General features: G+C 35.5%; 3 protein-coding genes across 5 annotated transcripts; 2 read left to right on the top strand and 1 right to left on the bottom strand.

Annotated features, from left to right (window-relative positions):
• The first annotated feature begins 5,679 nt into the window (after positions 1-5,679).
• Positions 5,680-8,297, top strand: LOC110409834 (Auxin-responsive family protein). Its single transcript, XM_021419315.1, has 3 exons — positions 5,680-6,526; positions 7,042-7,296; positions 7,734-8,297. Exons 1-3 carry the CDS (start codon positions 5,921-5,923, stop codon positions 8,058-8,060), a joined length of 1,188 nt encoding a protein of 395 aa, XP_021274990.1. The 5' UTR covers positions 5,680-5,920; the 3' UTR covers positions 8,061-8,297.
• Positions 8,298-9,138: 841 nt separating this feature from the next.
• LOC110409409 (putative MO25-like protein At5g47540) lies at positions 9,139-12,259 on the bottom strand. 2 transcript variants are annotated; one of them, XM_021418741.2, is made up of 11 exons: positions 11,973-12,259; positions 11,529-11,690; positions 11,319-11,437; positions 11,165-11,239; positions 10,614-10,707; positions 10,425-10,484; positions 10,041-10,109; positions 9,811-9,909; positions 9,620-9,664; positions 9,411-9,513; positions 9,139-9,335 (listed from the first exon to the last, which is right to left on the bottom strand). In XM_021418741.2, the coding sequence occupies exons 1-11, from the start codon at positions 12,090-12,092 to the stop codon at positions 9,226-9,228; spliced, it is 1,056 nt and encodes a 351-aa protein (XP_021274416.1). In that variant the 5' UTR covers positions 12,093-12,259; the 3' UTR covers positions 9,139-9,225. The 2 variants fall into 2 exon arrangements, with proteins under 2 accessions (XP_021274416.1, XP_021274417.1); XM_021418742.1 differs by having other exon boundaries at positions 9,294-9,324.
• A 2,236-nt stretch (positions 12,260-14,495) lies between these two features.
• EMB2761 (threonyl-tRNA synthetase, putative / threonine-tRNA ligase) lies at positions 14,496-18,046 on the top strand. Of its 2 annotated transcripts, none has more exons than XR_002444542.2 (8): positions 14,496-14,939; positions 15,068-15,214; positions 15,344-15,491; positions 15,902-16,155; positions 16,279-16,656; positions 16,784-17,097; positions 17,342-17,542; positions 17,680-17,818. XR_002444542.2 is itself a non-coding variant. In XM_021418283.2 (8 exons), exons 1-8 carry the CDS (start codon positions 14,631-14,633, stop codon positions 17,938-17,940), a joined length of 2,007 nt encoding a protein of 668 aa, XP_021273958.1. In that variant the 5' UTR covers positions 14,497-14,630; the 3' UTR covers positions 17,941-18,046. The 2 variants fall into 2 exon arrangements, 1 of the variants encoding a protein (XP_021273958.1); XM_021418283.2 differs by having other exon boundaries at positions 14,497-14,939; positions 16,784-17,092; positions 17,680-18,046.
• Positions 18,047-20,076: the final 2,030 nt, after the last annotated feature.

Below are 20,076 nucleotides of genomic sequence, written 5' to 3'. Positions count from 1 at the left end.
TTTTAAAATTTATAATTTTTGTACTGTTAACCCAAAATAAATATATTTATATTAAAAGTATATATATATATGTAAATAATAGTAATTATATTTTTTTCTAATATAATATAAGATTCATATTATTTAAACATAATTAATAATCTAATAATTTTTTAATTTAAATATATTAATGTCATCACATTAATAATTAAAATAATCATACTTTTCATATATTTGTTAGTTTTTAAGAAAAAGAATTACTTGTAAAGTTAGTAAAAATTATATATTTTTAATTTAATTATTAAAATAATAATTAAAATATTTATAAATGATAATCGAGTTTGATAACGGTATCCAAGGAGTGTTACCCAAACCCTACACAAGTAGTAAATTCACTACCCAAATTTATTCCAAACTCGATTATAAGATATACTAATCTTATATAACCGAATTAGGTATCCGCAGGTACCTTGTAATTGAATACACATTGCCATACCTAATATTGATTGATCTCTTCTTGTTGTTTTAGCCAGATTTGGGGGATGAAATGCCTTTTGTATTTTTTGTTCCTTCCAATTTTTCATTTCAAAGACTACTTTCTTTTATTTTGGGGCTAGACTTCTTGGTCTCGAAGCTTTTTTCTCTTGAATTGAGGAGAAAATGAATAGATCAGGTCGGTCAAATGGGGATTCAAATATGAAACATATTAGATATTGTTTCCATTATTATTATATATTGTTTGTCCCAAATTAAAAAGGTGAAAATACTTTTAATCTCGAGGATTGTTCAACTTTCAAGTTATGTTATAGTCTTCCTCTTTTGACGTATATATATATATATGCAACAAAATGACTTTCATGACTAGGGACCAGATCAAATTTGGACTTAGGGTTAGGGGGAGCTGCGGGAAAGGGGCAACATACTGCTCATCAATCGATTGCAGACTACTTACTTAGCAATAACCTTTTAAAACTAATTCAGACATTTCAGTCTATGGGGGATTAATGTTGGCTTTTATCAATGGTAATGGTGAAGTTCCACTCAAATTGTTTGCCTTTCCGAATGATTAACTTCTACTTATAAAACAAGTTTGGTAAGAGGCAATTCAGTATTTGGGTGCTTGTAATATAAAATAGCTTGCGTTACAAATGGGTGAGTGAGAAGGAAAAAGTGTCAGATAACGTTGAAAGGGTCAAAGTAGTGTCCGAACTAGAATCCACATTCTCTTCATTGTATTATGGGCCTTTTTTTTTTGGTATATATATAGTTTAATTTGTTGACTATACATTAAATGCAAAGGTAAAGCAAATTACTTGAAATATTATAAAAACGGAAGATCTACCATATATAGTTCATCCATTGCACCTTCTCCGAGCATGCAGCTGTTCATCTCATCATAGTGAAATTGTTAATGCATTTCCTTTTATTTATATAGAAAACAGTTTCTTACACCGAGCTGCTTTTTGCTTGTGGAAGGAATTTAACTACGTTTATCTGCTATTCTCCACGTATCATAATGAATATTTCAAAGACTTTTCACAAAAAGCAAAGTATTTGGATTATTAATTTATATATTGTAGTTAAAGGGTGTTTTGGGTCAAGCAGGGTTATGCCCGAGCCTGGTCCTCTTATTTAAAATTTATTTATTTTTAAAATATTGAAAATATTTAATAGTTTAATTATATAATTTTAAAATTTACATTAAATAAAAAAATTATTTAATTACCTCAAAGAAAAATCTTGTCCAAGACTCGGCACGAGCCAACTGCCCTGGTACTCATGGATAGGTCTATAGCCAATTAAAATAAATACATTAAATTTTAGTGTAAATTGATTAATATTTAGATTTATATTCTCAGTTTATGTACTAAAACAAGGGTTTTCCTTTCATTGTTGTGATTTATTGAAGGGATCGTTTTGGAATTTATTATGTTGAGGTATTAATCCTTTCTTAATTAAGTCATGATTTGATGCAAAACGAAGTCTTTGGTCCTTGCATCACCAGAAACCCTCTTTGTCTCTTTTGTTGTGTTTTCTCTTTTTATTTTTCACTTGAGGCCGTAGAGGGTCAGATTCAAAGAAAATTATGATGTTTTTCAGAAACCATTGCAGGGAATAGATGGAGGATTATGATCTCATTGTTAGAACTGAGAATGACAAGTCCCTTTCGCTTTTGGAAGCTTTACGTGTGGGCGTACGTGGCTGGGGTTTGAAACATTTGTGTTCATATAATTAGGTGAATTTAAGGCTTTGAAATCAATGGCCATTTCAATGATTACAACCGTGCGAAATACTTTGCACCGACTTGCATGATTCAATGGCGTGCAGTTGAGTGCAATGGGGCTTTGTAGCATTCGTAAGGAAGAGGATCGTGGATTCAAGTTCAAGTCTTTATATATATATATATATATATATATATAATGAATCAATTTTTTTTGAATTGGAGGATGCGAGATTAAAGAAATTTGTTTTTTTTTTGTCGGAAATCAAAAGAAAATGTGTAAAGAAAATGTTGAGTTCAAATTCAATGGTAAACTAATTTTATAAAAAATTTTATAAAAACATTATGAGGTAATATGTACAGCAAAGTCAACCTGAACGTCCAACCAAACTAATTAAAAAAATAAATAAAAAGAATTAAACGCATGACTTCGAATGGGAAAATGCTTCAAATTTCTAAAGTTTTCGCTGGAGCTCCGAGACCAAGAGAGGAAAATGTTAAGCTTTCAGCACAAAATATGCGTTTTCGATCTGGACTTAGGCTCACAGATCTATAACTGGCCGCTGCCTAGCTAGTTAATCTAGAACTGGCAAAATCCTGAAACTACATAATCAACGACCAAAGATTGTGGAAAACTATTTTACGAACTTTTAATGCCCATGTAGGAATTATCATTGCCCACTTTATGGCGCAAATTCCCCCTCCACCGCCACTTCAACAAAGCAGTTCTTCAACAATCGTTTTTCTTCCTGACCCTTAAAGCAGTAATTCAGCAAGGAGCTGTTAGGGAAACCGAACTATAACTGCTGCAAGGGCAGCAGGAGCAGGTGCCCCAAACATCCATTAGCTTGGACCTTCAATGACCCCGATCCATGTTTCATTTTCTGGAACATATCATTTGTTAAAACTGCGTTTATCGCAAGCAGGGTAAAGGCTGCAGCAGATTACGCAAGGCCTGCATCATGCTTGCCTAAGCCAGGATGGTTTCCCCAGAAAAATTGACCTTTGGCCTAATTATGTGCTTCAACGTCAAAGCCTAAGTTTAATGTCAGAGCTTTAGGATACTGAAAGAAACGTTAATTAAGAGTCTTGGTGTAGTACTGAATAATCCTGTACATTTATTCTCTATTAATAGTTGGATGCATGTTATGTTGTAGGTTTGTCCTAGTTCAGCTAACAACTAAATTTTTGGTGATCAATTGCTTGTTGTTACTTAGTTGTGGTTAAAAGGGTTGTGCAACTTAAAAACTTAAACCGTTACACAAGAGCTTCATAACATAACATGTTTGATGCTTCATCACAGCAACCAATCGTCAATTCCTTATTTTAACCAAAGATCAACTATAACAAACTACAGAATTAACAAAGCATTTATATATATATATATATATATATCAAATTTAAACAACCATTCACCACAAAATAAAATTCAATTTTTTGCTTCTATGATATATATATATATTCCATAAATCTCATTTTAAATTTTTGATTGGGTTGATTAATAAATAATTGGTAAAATAAATGAGTAAACAAATCCTATGGTTAACAAGGCACACGCATGTCAAATTAACTTGAGGCACAAGCACATCGTACACAATCCTAGTCTCGCATGTAAACACGTGGCCGTGTCAAAAGTTTTTAGTCTCTTTCACATTAACCAATTTCCCTTCAAAAGCATTGAGATTAGACTTTATATGATCGTGCCACTCCTTACATTGTTTTCTATTTTTATTTTTTTGTAAGAAAAAAAAGGCAAAACGGGTATGGAAGGGAAATAGGGGGTCCAAAAGTATGGGTACGACGTCGCAATTAATAGTACAACGAGTCGACTCTAAACAGCCTAGAAGGCCAATTAGGACGTCGTCGTCCGAAACGACGTCGGCCAGGTAAAACACGACACGTAGAGACACGGTTTAAGAATGCCGAACAGACACGGCATCTGCATCTGGACCCCACCTATGCCGTAATTTAATGGTTTGGTCAAACAAACCAAAATCTATTTTTGTTTTTAATTTTTGGTTTCTAATTTCTATGTTCCATTCAACCTAAACTGTCAATTCCATTCCATCTTTGACATAATAATACAAAAGAAAACAGCATAGTCAAAGTGTAAATAAATAAGCCGATTTCAGCCGGCGACGTACATCTCGGCCCAAGTCAAACACTCTTATTTATTTATTTTCTTACCATCTTGTTTTACACCATTTATATTTGTATGTATAGCAGCCTCTTAGTTTGCACTTTATGCGAAAGACGATAACTCTTCATCTCTTTATCACGTTCTCTCTTCTTCCATTTTCTCAATGGTAATTGGCTGGTCGATAATAATAAGTTTTTTTGTATTTGTTTTTTTCACTTGGAACAAGCGCCTCATTTGATGAAAGGTTTATAACATAGTTTACATAACCATCTTGTAACGTTGATATAATGACCAAATGGCTAAGATAGCATCGTCAAGTAATAGTAGGTGCATGTATTTTTTATTCAAAAAAGTCAAATTTAAAATTTTCTTTCTCAAAATAAAATAACAAAAAGTGACAACTCAATGAAATTGATAAAGAAAATTATATAAAATAACCCATCATCCTAGACGTAATTAATTAAGTCTAATTAGTGTGATCAAACATTAAATCAACTCCTAAGCCTTGATGAACGGTGATTTTCGACCTAGAAAACTATTAATATTATTAGGCCTTTTTAATTAAGCATTGTAGAATTCAAAAACTAACTCAACTCTTTTCAGATGCATGGTTGACTCAATACTCATTATAATCTAGATATAAGACTTTCAAATGATCATGTTGGTAATACAGCTTGTGGTTTACTTCCTCCATGATAAATGAAATTAAAAAGGTTGAAACCCAAATGGCTTCTATAAATTTTTTGAACTACTTAATAAAAGATAATGATCTCTCATTTTGTGCATTATTGAAGCCCACCAATTGCATTTTATTTGTTTGAGTGCATATATATATATATATATATACTGATAACTAATAAGTTAAATTTACCCATCACTTCATAATTCTTTTTTAGATTTGCTGGGAACAACTAGAGTTGGTGTTGTGTTGAAAATTTAAGCAGATTTCAAGTTTCTCGGTAGACTGAATTGTTTACAACCGTGTAGGGGCCATTCCTTTTTTTTTTTTGTTCCTATTTTCCAATAAGAACAAATTTTATAGGAAACTTGCAGCTGATCAAAATCGCGTGTGAACGCTGAACATTGATTCAAAGAGGGTTGTTGGACATGAGAGAGAGAGAGAGAGAGAGAGAGAGAGAGAAGACATTAAATTGCAGAAACATGGAATATAGTAATGCTTAAAAGGAGAAAACGAGTACTGCCAAAAAGCCAAGACTTTCTCCCCTGCTTCCTCACCAATTTAAAAAACCTTCACTGTTTCCTCAAGACCACTAAGTATAATTATAATTTCAACAAATTAAAATAAATGAGTATATATTGAATGCAGAATTAGTCAACAAACACAAACTCTTTTAACAGTCTTTCGAAAGACCTCACTTCCGTTCCTGACTTCTTCCTACTTCCATTGATCATTCCTCCTACTTTAGAAACAGAATTCTATATAAATCTACGTAGTTGGGGTCCCAAAAGGCTTAAGATACAAATTGCCTTGGCAAACAATCTTTCCAGTGTCTTCTTCTGGGACGTCGATCCTGGGAACTTGGGTTTTTGTCAAAGGGACAGAATTGAGTTAATTCAAGATGGAGAAAGCCTCGAAAATTGTCCTGTTCTCATGCCTGGTGGTTTCTTTCTTGGCTTCTTCGTCTGCCCAAACCTGTCGTACCCAAACTTTTTCCAACAACAAGCAATATGACAACTGCGGCGATCTTCCAGCCTTGAACTGTTACCTCCACTGGACGTATCGAACAGATGGGACCATTGATCTTGCCTTTAGACACACCGGCACCAACTCGGGAAGATGGTCAGCATGGGCTATCAATCCCAATGGACCACAAATGTTTGGTTCCCAGGCTTTGGTTGCCTTTGTCAACTCCAGTGGCGTCGCTCACGCATTCACAACACAAGTTAATCCCCCGAGCCCTACCATGCAACAGAGTAATTTGAGCTTTGAGGTTTCAAGCCTTTCAGCAACCTTTGAGAACAATGATATGACGATCTTTGCTGTTCTGAGAATCTCCGAAAACTTGTTATCTACTAGCCAGGTTTGGCAGGAAGGTCCTGTGAGCAACGGCGTTCCAGGGATTCATCCTACTTCTGGAGAACACCTTCAATCCGTTGGAAGTGTCAATTTTCTTACAGGACAATCTGGAGGGAGTGCATCTAATTCAAGGGCTAGAAGACGAAATGTAAGTGACTAAAATCTGGGGGTAAATTCACTTAGACAGCTTATTTTCTTGATCGTATCATTTTAATTTGGTTTTATCATCATCATCATCATCATCATCATCAGCGCCAAGTTTTGATAGATGGGTTTACTCTTTCAACCACCATTCATATCTTCCGGTCTGTTTCCTTGTTTGTTTCGTTTCTGTTTTATTATTTCTTGGAGAAAGGAAGCGCCTATAATATTGGATTCATAAGTGAATAGTAATATCTATTACACGTTTATTTAGATTTTTCCTCTAAATTAAATGATTGATGATTAATTTGTTCTAAAATGGATTATATAGTGTAAGTTTAACATGTTAACAAGATTTAAAGTTTAGGCCTTTCTAAGAAATTTATTGTTGAATTTGAGCTCTGTTATCAAACTTGATTTGAATTCGACCTTGTTAAATTTTCTTTATTTTGAACATGGATAGAACTGGAATTACCATTCAATAGTCCAATTTCTTGAAGGTGGTTGTGTTGAATTTTCCAGGTTCACGGAGTACTGAACACTGTCAGCTGGGGAATCTTGATGCCTTTGGGAGCCATAACAGCTAGGTACATGAAGGTGTTCAAGTCTGCAGACCCGGCATGGTTTTATCTCCATGTTGCTTGCCAATGTTCGGCCTATATTGTTGGTGTTGCAGGATGGGCTACTGGTATTAAGCTCGGCAGCGAGTCTGCTGGAATCACCCAGAATCCCCACAGGAACATCGGCATCGTCCTCTTCTGCCTCGGAACTCTTCAGGTTATTTCTTCTCCGTTTACATTAACATAGTTAATTCAACAGTAAACACAATACTGGGTAAAGGAAATGTGGAATTCCATATCCTTATATTTTTTTAAAAAAGAAACGATCTCAGATTGGAATATCCTATTTTTGATTATTATGTTCAACTGGAGTTGATGCATAATTTTTGCTAGTCTCTGTCAATTCTCTGTTCGAGAAGCGACCATATCAAGTTAACTGAGAAAGAAGTTGCCGTCCGATGTTACGTATAATGAACCTTTGCAAGATACCCACTACCCCACTTCTTAGAGTCATTTTAGGTCTTTTTCTTTTGTTTGCCGCTATGATATGCTTTCATGGCGTTTCTTAATTATGTTCCCTTAAAGACTACTCCACTAAAATTATTACCTCTGTAGCAAAGGTTTCTTACGGGTATTTGATTGTCATATTGGCAGGTGTTTGCTTTGCTTCTGAGGCCAAACAAGGATCACAAATACAGATTCTATTGGAACATCTACCATCATTCCATTGGTTACGCTGTCATCATCCTCAGCATCGTTAACATTTTCGAGGGTTTCGACATTCTTCAACCTGAGGACAAATGGGAGAGAATTTACATCGGCATCCTCATATTTTTGGGTATTGTCGCGTCTTTGTTGGAGGCATTCACTTGGTACATTGTTCTCAAAAGGAGGAAGACTGGCTCTGATAAGCACTCTAACAGCATGAATGGAGCAGCCAATGGAGTGAACAGATATGGTGCCGGGGGACAGGGCGTGTAATATATATATATTTTTCTTTTTGGGTTAGTAGGCTTTTTGTGTTTGTTCTTAGGTGTTACTAGTACTCTCTACAATATTATTTTTGACAGCCCATACACCATGAGTTAGGGTGTTTTGGATGACCACCCATTTGTTATTACAGCTTATTGTTTTTAATTCTGTTGTAGTTATAATGTGATCCCTGAGATATACACTGTAGTTGAGGTGTGCATAGATGAAGTCTTTTCCTTGTCTCGATTCCATTTTCTTTTCAATTCATTCATTGTTCCTTAAATTCTGGTAGACATGTTGGGCTGCGGAAACTAAACAACAAAATTGAACTACGACCAATCCCTTTGGGACTTTGATGGGGGACGGGGAGAAGTGTGTGGACCAGTGAAATAAATGTTGTGTATGTGAAAAGACGTGTGGCAATCACTTGCCAACTTAGTCCAAGGGATGGGTGGCTCTCCAAACAACGTTTAAATGGTGTAATTGGGTAATTTAGGTTAGGTTCCTTTGCCTAATTTATGGTCAATTAGTGTGGGTGCTTTAAATTAAATTTTGAAAAGTGCATTATGAGAAAAGTAGAATTAGATTTATCAACCCTTTGCTATCAATAGCTATTCATATGGATTTTTGTTGTTCATAATTACAGCAATACATCTTGCGTGACTGGGCATGAACCCACTTTTTGTATGAGACCTAACTTGTGTATAACTGTAGATTGCATTTCGTTTTTCATTTTTTGGTCCTTCCTAGTTTTGCTTGGTAACCTGGTGAAGCAAGAAGGTTAGAGTGCCATTTTAGGGCCTTCGGATTAGCATTCATCACTTGCATGGACTATGAACTAGTTGCAGCCGTAGCCCACAGTCTAATGTTTAGCTCTTCAGTTGACCAATATGGCCAATAGGACCAGCGCCCATATTTCTTGCGACCTGTCTCCACCAATATTGTTTCATCGTCACAAACAAAGAGCAAATTTAATCAAAAGAAGTGACAAAAACTAACCAATTCTACTAACCAAAAGTAATGGAAAGTAGGCTAATAAAAATGAAGAAAGAAAAAGGATAATTTAAGCAAGTTACATACAGAAAACCATAAAATATTTTCAACTTGCTAAAATAAAGTATACACATGCATTTAAGTATAGTACAATAATTTAGCTAAAAAAAATGTATGGAAATTAACATGGAGCATCACAATTATCTAAATCTTGGCATGAACGATCTGTGGATTGCAGGTTGGCAATCTCTTTGATGATTTGGGATTTGTCTGCTTCAAACTGTTCATCCTCTGCAGCAAAGCAGAATTTAACATTAATTGACCTTGTATAGTTCTAAGAGTAATTTCAATACAGATGTTTTCTACCTTTATCAATGTTGAATTCACTAAAGAAGCGCAGGAGCTTGCTCCTATTTGTCACAAGGATGCTGATGATCTCAGGAGGCTTATTTTGATTTGCAACAAATAGCTGCTCAACAGCAAAATCGAGAAATGAAAGCGAAGACAAAACTAAGTAAAACCACAAAAAGAGAAATGAATATATGCAGAAAAATGGCAAATTCATTAACATTCACCTTGAACACGTGAAAGGTATCTAGTTTTATTGTCTTCTTTGAATCCTGCAGATTGGTGAACCAAAATGAACAGAGTGAAATATATGCAGAGGCTTTTCTATGAACACAAAATGCTGTCCATTTGATGTCAGATGTGTGTGTTTGTGTGTACATCCACAGCAAACAGCTGCTTGACTAAGTGAAAAGGGTACCCTGAGAAGATTCATCATGATCCTCATGTTATCTAATGAGCTCACATACCGAACCATCACAGAAGCATTTGAACGATCTAGCAACATATCTCCAAGGAGCTGCAAAAAATATTATCAGCAGTCAGAATATTACCGTGTAGCAGACATTGTGAGGAATCAAAAACAATGGTGAAGGACGTAAGTAATTTTATTTGAAAACAAGTTAAATCACCAACAAGCACCTGCTATACCTTGATAGCATGTCGTCTGGTGATGTAGCTTTCAGATTGCAGCAGTTGGGAATTGTATTCCTGGAAAAACTGGAACCAGAGAAAAGATAGTGTCTTACAGATAACAAACAAAAAATAGAATAACATGCTACTATACCATAGAAAAACTACCCTAATCTTCTATATTTATTCCAATAAAAATTGATATTTTCTGGATATATGCTTAGCATTAATCCTAAAGAGTATGCACTCTGACTATAGTTATACAAGCAACACAATCATGAATCATAAGTTCTGAGTTCATACCTCTGAATTCTTGTACTAATATTAGCCACTATGATCATACATGGAAATAGTTATATAACAGAGAGATTATATATCTTGATATTGAATCCAACACTTTACCCAGTCATAATTTGCAGAAAGGAATCCAGCCACAGTAGATTTATGCCTTATCAAAAGCTCCTGAAGAAATGTGTTTGTGTGTCAGAGTTCATGAGTGTTTCTAATTTTTGATACAAACAGAAGAGAGGGCATGTTATAAACCATATATGACAGAAAAAATAGAAACCAAAGAAAAAAAAGTTACTGAGCTTTAAAAGTTGCTTGAGCATCTGATGCTATGTCGAAATTTGGATTTTGTAGATAATCAAAAAACTTCTTCATATGCTCTGATACCAAGACATACCTGTAAAATCAAGCCACCGAAGAAAAAAAAAGTTTCTTCTCTTAGTTTAATCTAACACTACAAGGAGCTATGGTAAAAAGTATTTTCACTCTATACTAGCTTAATGAGAAACAGAGTTACGCCTAGGCAAATATACACGAGGATAGACCAAAATACTTGAGTCAAAGCAGTAGCTATGCATTCAAATTCTATGTTTTGTGCCTTAGTCCTTTTGACTCAAAAGCAGAGCATAGATTATGAAATCATTTGCAGCAAAGAAGTGTTCAAGTGCATAATAACCTCTCTTTGCATACATTAAGAAACAAAACGGTTAATTAATATCTTTGATCTCCATCACCCGAAATTCTGATATAAAATTTACCCAAAGTTGTACAAGCTTTGATTGGTAAAACTAACACTTCCACAAGGCTTTTCTCAAACATTTGAAATATGAATCCCAATTAAACATATTTCTTACTTAGCAACACTCTGATGACGGATGCACTCCCTTGAAATTGAACCATAAGTCCAAGCAATATCACTATCTTCATAACTAACACCAACGACAACTAGTTAGTCAAATTATTTGTATTTGAAGCCTTTTACCCATGAAAACAAAATTAAAATCTTACCCAGGTATCAAAATATCCATAATATCCAAGTTATTTTCCAAATACTCGGAAGCAATTAGCTTTGAATTTACCCTTTGTCTTTGTAAATTTGCAATCACATGAGTAGCATTTTGACGGGCCTGCGAATAGTCAAGAATTAATAATCTTATTGCTTGTGTGCCAAGAAAGAAAAAAAGAATTTATCATCTTGAATGAAATGTTAAGACTTACCCCTGAATTCAAAGTTGGAAGACAAAGGATGAGAAGGCGAAATGTATCCTGTTGAAAGAACTCCTTGGTCAATTGTGCACAAGCATCTGAACTTGGCTCCACTTGACCGTCACCATAAAGAACTGTTCTTATATCCAAAATCAATTTGTCTAGTTCTGCAATCTGCACAATTTACAACCTTTGACTCAATGTATAAGGCGTTTGATTTCATGATCCAATTCAAAATGAAAATTAGAAAACTCTCCTGTTTCTACCCTTCAAACAAAAGAAGATCTATTTATTCAAGAGGTAGTTTAGCAAATTATTCGTAATAAATCTTGTCATGCGGGTTACAGAAAGGAAATTCGACATAATGAAGCCATTCATGTCTCCTGAATTAAGTAGTGCTGATGATTATAAAAGAAAATTATTCTCATCAAACAAAAAAACAAAAATCATGGAAACCTTCTCTGTTCGTTTGCGTTCACGGGTCTCGGTGTTGCTGAGAGCGTAAGCAAGAAGCTCACGCGTTTGCTGCACCAGCTCCACCGGTGTTGGGGGCTTTGATTTGAACAGCCCCTTCATTTTCCCTTTTCTTCCCTGTTGACGTAAATCTTGTTGCTCTCAATATCTTCGATGCTTGATGATTATTAGGGTTTTAGAAGAGAAGAGGAAAAAACGTGGGATCAAAAAGGGAGCTCGCACGATCAAATGCCAAAAACGGATATTTTGGGGTTTGAAGCTTATTTGAGGCATGCAAGGAGGGTCGTTAGTTATTATTAGAGCGTGGGAAACAAACCAAGGCATCCGCAGTTTTATCCTTGCGTGCCATTGCACTTCCGTTGGATGTTAAACCGATCTCAAACTCATTATTCATCTCATGTATTTAATCTTTATTTTAAGTTGACACTTCACATTAGCTGAGACTTGTTAATGATGCATGAAGAAATCAAGCAGAGTCCATTGACTCAAACCGATTACTACATGCATATGATATTGGGCATATACATTAGCTGAGGCTTGTCAAATTGAAGCATTCTAATTAACTATTAATAAGGATTGAGATAAAATCTTTTAATTTGTGGATATTTTATTCGATTAAAATATTCTAGTTTTATTATTTATTTAGATTAAAAATTGTAGTCTTTACATTTCTCTCTGCTTTCTTGGCTTGCCGGAGAATATAAAAATGACAGAAGATATATTTTTGGATTGTGAGATATAATTAGCATGGAGTTAAATTTAATATTTTTGGCCAAGTTTTCTCAAAATTAGTTTGATAAAAAACCTTTTTTTTTTATTTTTTGGTTGTCGTAGGAGTGTTCTATTAGAGCAATATTTTCTCTTTATATATATATGTATGGTTGTTATTGATAAATGCATTTTTGCTATTGACGAGCTTAAAATTTATCCTTAAATGCTTGATTTTGGATTAAGAACCTTGGTGTTCGAAATATTTCTTTGATATAAAAGTGATTTGCTCTTCAAAAGGTTTATATTTAACGCAAAGGAAACATACTTGATATTCTTGAAGATTGTTGTTTTCTAGACTTTTAAAATTGTTCCTTTTTTGCATGGACGTCCTATTGGTGATTAATTTATCTCATTACTACTTAGCTTGATATTGCTTATTCAATGCACATTGTGAGTCTGTTCAGACGTTTTTCTCGCAAACTACATTTAGATGCAGCCTAGCCTATCGTTTCCTTCACTATTTGAAAAGTGGTCCTATCTAAAATCTTTTTCTTCCAGTTGATCATTCTCTCTGATTACGTTTATTTTGTGATTCTGATTGGACCATATGTCCAATGACTCGTCGGTAGAAATAAACCACTATCTCTTACTCTTCTGCAGAAGCTAAGTATCGTGTCATAATAAGGACTACTTGTGAAATATTTGTTGAAATCTCTATTGAAAGGTCTTGGTATGTTTGCCATCCAGCCACTCTCGTTGTTCTGTGATAGTCAAGAAGCTTTGCATATTACAACTAATCCAGTCGACCATGAAGTTGATTGCCATGTTGTTCGTGAAAAATTCCATCTTGGCATCGTTTTTCCTCATTTTATTTTCACCATACACCGGCTTGTTAACTTATTTGCTAAACCTCTTGGCAAGAAACGTTTTCATTTTTTATGCATCAAGTTGGGTATTTAGAGTCTTCATCAATCATCATGTTCCAATTTGAGAGAGAGTATTAGAAAGGTATATTTTCTTTATTAGATTTTAGTATATCTCTAAATATGTTGCAATATATTCTCTGTACATATTTAGTCGAACACTCTTGTGTATATCCTGTGCTTCTACTGAATACAAAATAGAACAATTTAACCTCAATTGCTTCCATTAATTCAGGAATGCAGCATTTATCAAATTGACCACATATATGGGACACGATTCATCTTAGTATATATTTGATTTTGGAAATGTAAATTTATTACATGTTACTCTCGTACAAAAATGAAAATGAGTACTTAAATAATCACATGTATACACTATCTATCTAAATAATTTCCAAAATTCTCTTTTTCTTGTAGAATTTTATTTATACAAGCCTAGAGGGTAGAGTTTGCATTTTTGGTGTATAAAGCTTGGCTTTTACACTTTGGTTATAGTATAGGGATTAATAAATAATTGTCTGTTATGAGAAAAAAAAAATTCCATACGCGAAAATTGAGAGACCTTTAACCTCGAGAAGGACTTGTACTCACTAATCAACTAGTTTGACAGTTTGAATCTCCAATCTTGATTTCTAAACCCAAAATCTATAAGAAGAAGCTCATTTTGTGCTGATATATTGAACATGTATAGAGTTAAGATTAGGTTACAGTAAAAGATATTAAAAAATTAAGATAACAAATGAATATAATAAAACTATGTACGTGTTTTTGCAAAATTTCATCCCAAAAGGATTCTTTTGATAAAAATAAAATTATAGCAATTGCGTAGGGCTTGTGAGAGCCATACATAACAGCCCCAAATAGCAAAATTCAGCAATGTTTTGTAGAATTCCAGGATCTTGACAAGGCAAATGGTTATCCAGACCCAGTATCCACCACAAGGCACAAAACCCTCCACCACAAACAAGATCCAAAACCTCCTTCTCTTCACATTTCACAAAGGCCAATGTCCATACTTCACAGAATGGCTATTCTCCATTCTCTCCCCTATTCCTCTCGCCTCCTCCCTAAGCCCACTTCTCTCCCTCTCCCGAACCCATCTCTGTCCCTTCATTTCCCTCCTAAACGTCTCGTTTCCTTCCCAAAACGACAGGAACTCAAACGCATTCATGGAGCGGTTGCCACTGACTCTGCTCAGCCAGCTGTTGAGCCCCAAAACGACGCCGTTCAGGATATCCAGAAGGAAGAAGAAGCTGTCAAACTTGTTCTTCCAACTAACGAGTCATCTGAAAAGCTCCTCAAAATTAGACACACGGTAATTATTGCTTTATCGTTTTTCTTTTCTGGGTATTTTTCGTTTGTCATAAAAGACATATGGTACCAAAGTTCTCATTTTTATTTCTTGCCTAAGCAAAGCTTTTATATTTATCTGTGGGATTTCAGTGTGCACACGTAATGGCAATGGCAGTTCAAAAGCTATACCCAGAAGCAAAAGTGACAATTGGACCCTGGATAGAAAATGGGTTTTACTATGATTTTGATATAGAGACTTTGACTGATAAAGATCTCAAGAGGATTAAAAAGGAAATGGTAAGTAAACTAATGTAAATAATCTAGTTAAAGAGGGGAAAGTTTTGTGAGCTTTGGGGAAAATGTTTTCATTTGGGCTATGATTTTCAGGGGTACAGAGAAATTCATTTGTTACATCGAAATCTGTAGGATCGGATCATTAAACGAAATTTACCGCTTGTAAGAGAAGAAGTTTCAAGAGATGAAGCTCAAAGAAGGATAATGGCTATTAATGAACCTTACAAGATGGAGATTTTGGATAGTATTAGGGAAGATCCTATCACTATTTATCATATTGGTAAGCCACATCCCCTCTTTTGAAAAGTTCCGGTAGAGTTGGAGCTTAAATTTCCTTGTAACTGACTTTTTTTTTCTAGTTTTAGCTTGTTAGATTATAACTTTTTATGTAAAAGTAATGTTTTTATTCTAGGTTAGTCAATTCAAGGTTTCACGCATATTTTCTATAATTCTGCTAGAAATATTGATTTAATTATACCAGCTTTCTTCCATGCCTGTTGCTTTCAATGTTGTTGCTGTAATTTCCATTTTCTTATATTCACTTTTGGTGGTCATGCATATGCTAAGTATCTATGTCTACATTTGTTTAACTTAATCAGTGTGTCTAGTTAAGAGTTGCGAGATGAAGTAGCAGACATCAAAGCTGTTTTTCTTGTGTTTGACAATTTTCCTGACTAATACTTACTCCAGGGAATGAGTGGTGGGATCTTTGTGCGGGACCTCATGTTGAAACTACTGGCAAGATTAACAAGAAAGCTGTTGAGCTTGAGTCTGTTGCTGGTGCTTACTGGAGAGGAGATGAAACGAAGCCTATGTTACAGAGGATATATGGAACTGCATGGGAAAATGAAGAACAACTGAAGGCTTACCTTCACTTCAAAGAGGAAGCTAAACGTCGGGATCACAGACGTATTGGCCAAGATCTTGATTTATTTTCTATACAGGTAGCTCTCTTCTGGTATTTTCCAGTCCTACTTTTGGTGGCAGTTGATAACATAAAATCTTTGTTCTTCATTTGTGATTTGTGTCATTTGATACATTCACATTGATAAATTTATTTATTGCAGGAGGAGGCTGGTGGAGGTTTAGTCTTCTGGCATCCAAAGGGTGCCATTATTAGGCATATTATAGAAGATTCATGGAGAAAGATGCACGTAGAACATGGTTATGATTTGCTATATACTCCTCATGTGGCAAGGGCAGATCTTTGGAAAATCAGTGGTCATTTAGACTTTTATAAAGAAAACATGTATGATCAAATGGAGATTGAGGATGAACTTTATCAACTTCGACCAATGAATTGCCCTTACCACATATTAGTCTACAAAAGGAAGCTTCACTCTTATCGAGACTTCCCAATCAGAGTTGCCGAGCTTGGGACTGTCTATAGATACGAGTTATCGGGCAGCTTACATGGCCTTTTCCGTGTAAGAGGTTTTACCCAGGTAAACGTTATATCTGTGATTAGTGGTTCGACTGATTATGGAGCTTAGATTAACAAGTTAAACAATATCTTTACTTATTTTCAGATCAAGCTTTGATTAACCACTTCAATTGCAACTGCATTTGCAGGATGATGCACACATTTTCTGTTTAGCAGATCAAATCAAGGATGAAATCAGAGGTGTCTTAGATCTTACAGAAGAGATACTATTTCAATTTGGTTTCAGCAAGTATGAGGTGAACCTCTCAACTAGGCCAGAAAAAGCTGTGGGAGGTGATGATATTTGGGAGAAGGCAACAATGGCACTTAAAGATGCTTTGGACGATAAAGGCTGGAGCTATCAGATTGATGAAGGTGGTGGTGCCTTCTATGGTCCTAAGATTGATATTAAGATTGAGGATGCTCTTGGAAGGAAGTGGCAGTGCTCAACCATCCAGGCAAGGTTTAAGTTTTAACTTAAAAATAGATTCAATTTTGACTTATCCCTGTTCTCTGCCATTCTTCCAAAATTTCCTTCTTTTCCTTATTCTACACCTTCTCTTTACGTTTCTTTTATGTTGGCTTTGAGCTCAAATGTACATTTTCTTTTGGGTGAAGTAAGATCATGGCTAGAAAATTTGATTAAACTCGTGCTGCAAAGATTAAAGCGCTTTGATCAACCAGCAATTAATTTTCTCACTGCACAGGTTGATTTTAACTTGCCAAATCGATTCGACATCACTTATGTTGACTCAAACTCAGAAAAGAGGCGTCCAATCATGATCCATAGGGCTGTGCTTGGATCCTTGGAGCGATTTTTTGGAGTCCTTATTGAGCATTATGCTGGGGACTTCCCCTTGTGGCTCTCTCCTATACAAGCTCGGATTTTGCCAGTTACCGATACACAGGTATATTTGGCTTCTGGTTTATCAACTCTTTAACAAGTGTGTGCTGTGTCAATTGATTGACCATTTATTTGAATCTTCTCAAAGACTTTTGCTCTTGTAGTCTTCTAAAAGAACAAACTGCTTTGTCTTGTATGCAGCTTGGATACTGTAATGAGGTGTCCAGCAAACTCAAAGCCAATGGCATTCGAGCTGAAGTTTGCCGTGGCGAGCGCTTACCAAAGCTTATCAGAAACGCTGAGAAGCAGAAAATTCCACTAATGGCAGTCGTGGGCCCCAAGGAAGTTGAAACTCAGAGTGTCACTCTTAGATCTAGATTTGGTGGGGAGCTTGGAACCATGAAGATTGATGAATTTATCAGTAGTATGGAGCAAGCCATTAAAAACAGAAGCTCATTGTAAAGTTCTTATGCTAGGTAGGTAATTGAGTCCTATATATCTGATGTTATCAAATAAATCGGGAAAAGGTGAACCAATATATGAAAGGTTGAAAATTTTTGTTTCTAAATTGAGTATAGATTCCAAAATATCTCATGTTTTTGACTCTTTCGTTTCCTTGTGAAAGGGAAAAGAAAAATCGTTCAATGTTTGGCTCGTGTATGTATCCTTAACTCAAGGAGTTTGATTTGAATCCTGTGTCTCTTAAATCAAAATGAAGAAGGAAAATGGACAACTATGGAAAGAAAATCCCCAAACTACTCAAAGGAGAGCTGCAAAACTAATCATGACTGTAATCAAACACAGTAGCTCACAAGTTATTGGATAACTGCCACAACACTTGTTCAGTTTGTTGGGCTTTTAACTTGATGGAAAATTCAAACATATAGTTGGAGCTTTGTCAGTTGTGTTCTGAGCCCCGTTAAAGCCCGCATGGTGATAACACTCTGGAATTCATTCTTCTTCTATTACAAGGTCCGTCATGGAGGACAAGAAAGTCGGGGTATAGGCTCATAACCCTTCTCTCTAGGGCTTTGCTTCCTCTCCTATTAAACAACACCTCGAATCTGGTAAGGAAAATTAAAATCCCACTTTAGATGATCGTAACATCGGTAATCCTTTATATTGGGCTAAATTGGCGAATGGCAATTGATCGAAGACATGATACTAATCTAGTCCTAATTCTAGTCAAGCGAGAATCTGTGATTTTGAAAATTTCTACAGCATACAGGGGAAAACAAAGCTTCCACAGGAAATGGCTAATATATAAAAATAGCACAACGTTTGTGCCTAGGCATGTGAATGTTTGGAGCTGAAACTCCCTCGTAAATGGAATCGTAAAGAAAATCCAAGGATATATAATTCCGTTTTTTGAAGGACCAATTGCTTCAAGACTCAAATGGTTAAAAACTAATAACAAGTAGGTAAAAGCTTTTGTGGCGTTGAGGTTCTCTGTCACACTATAAATTAACCCATTGAATCCATTTGTCATCATTCAAAGAATTTGTTCTAGCTATAAAGAAGTTTAAAAGAAGGAACAAGAAAGAAAGGAAAAAAACAAAGGAAATCAAGATTTCCAGAACCATCAAATGTTCCAGCTCCCATGAAAAAACAGAAGTTGGTCACATTGGTTGCAGAGTCCAATAGCTGCAAATTTCACCTGAAAAAAATACGGAGCAAAGCCTGATGGAAACACAGATGATACCCAGGTGATGACCACTGTGTTTGAATATGTTATTTGTGCTAGATTATCATCCATCTGAAACTTAAGTTTTAAATGTTCTTTAAGCTATTATGAGAGCATGGAAAAAACCATGTACAACTACGGATCATGCGCCGTTATTATAGCCGAAGGACTAAAGGGTTGGTTCTTTGAAGTTCCAAGGCCCTGCAAGCTCTTAGTAGACCTTCAAGTCAGAATATGGATGGGCTGTTTGATTAACAGTCTCGGGAGGAGGAACATTTGATGGCCAAGCCGAGGAAGACTTATTTGGGCCTACAACGATTGTGCCAAAACTGGCAAATGCAATTCACTGCCATTGTAAGTCCTGATCATTCACTTTATTTGGCTTTTTCTTCTTGTTGTCTGAAAGTACAGCAATGCGGATTAAACTTACTACGTTCATGACATTACTTCTCTGGACAGTAAGCTCTTGTGTCGCATGAGTTTTCTCTAGAACCGTGTGACCTTAAACTTTACTTTATTCAAGGGCTCTTAGAAAGACTAGCAACCTTTTCAAATAGACTAAGTTAGGATCATTTATGGTGAGCACAACAAGAGTGAAGTGAGCTTTGGGAACAAAGAGAGAGTTTTATTGCATAAGAACTTATTACATGAGTCATTTGTTACAAATAAAGAGGCTCAAGGGGTTTATAAAGGCCAAAGACCCCTTAGAGTCGTTACAAGGTAGTGTCTAATAGCTAGGTAGCATTTTGAACCTTGGTGGTTCAAACTAACGTGCCTTTAAGCTCCCTTTTAATGGCTAACAATGGTTGCCCCACAGGCCATGGGTTAGCTAGTGATTCTTGCGCACCTTGCAAGCTGGTTGCCTCTCTGCCCATTAGTTTGCTCCTGTGCCTTAGCTATGCACCAGTCTGCTG

Source organism: Theobroma umbraticum, unplaced genomic scaffold (assembly GCF_002168275.2).
Source record: "Theobroma umbraticum cultivar Fairchild unplaced genomic scaffold, ASM216827v3 scaffold_44.0, whole genome shotgun sequence".
Lineage (NCBI taxonomy): Eukaryota > Viridiplantae > Streptophyta > Magnoliopsida > Malvales > Malvaceae > Theobroma > Theobroma umbraticum.
Note: the sequence above shows the minus strand (reverse complement) of the source record. Positions and strands in the feature narration are given on the sequence as shown.

Coding starts and splice junctions, on each gene's coding strand:
- LOC110409834 (XM_021419315.1), top strand. CDS start 5,921: ATGGAGAAAGCCTCGAAAATTGTCCTGTTCTCATGCCTGGTGGTTTCT. Junction 6,527..7,041: donor CAAGGGCTAGAAGACGAAAT/GTAAGTGACTAA, acceptor TGAATTTTCCAG/GTTCACGGAGTACTGAACAC. Junction 7,297..7,733: donor TCTGCCTCGGAACTCTTCAG/GTTATTTCTTCT, acceptor TCATATTGGCAG/GTGTTTGCTTTGCTTCTGAG.
- LOC110409409 (XM_021418741.2), bottom strand. CDS start 12,092: ATGAAGGGGCTGTTCAAATCAAAGCCCCCAACACCGGTGGAGCTGGTG. Junction 10,485..10,613: donor ATGCTCAAGCAACTTTTAAA/GCTCAGTAACTT, acceptor ACATTTCTTCAG/GAGCTTTTGATAAGGCATAA. Junction 9,665..9,810: donor TCATGATGAATCTTCTCAGG/GTACCCTTTTCA, acceptor ACCAATCTGCAG/GATTCAAAGAAGACAATAAA.
- EMB2761 (XM_021418283.2), top strand. CDS start 14,631: ATGTCCATACTTCACAGAATGGCTATTCTCCATTCTCTCCCCTATTCC. Junction 16,657..16,783: donor GTGTAAGAGGTTTTACCCAG/GTAAACGTTATA, acceptor CTGCATTTGCAG/GATGATGCACACATTTTCTG. Junction 17,543..17,679: donor TGCCAGTTACCGATACACAG/GTATATTTGGCT, acceptor TCTTGTATGCAG/CTTGGATACTGTAATGAGGT.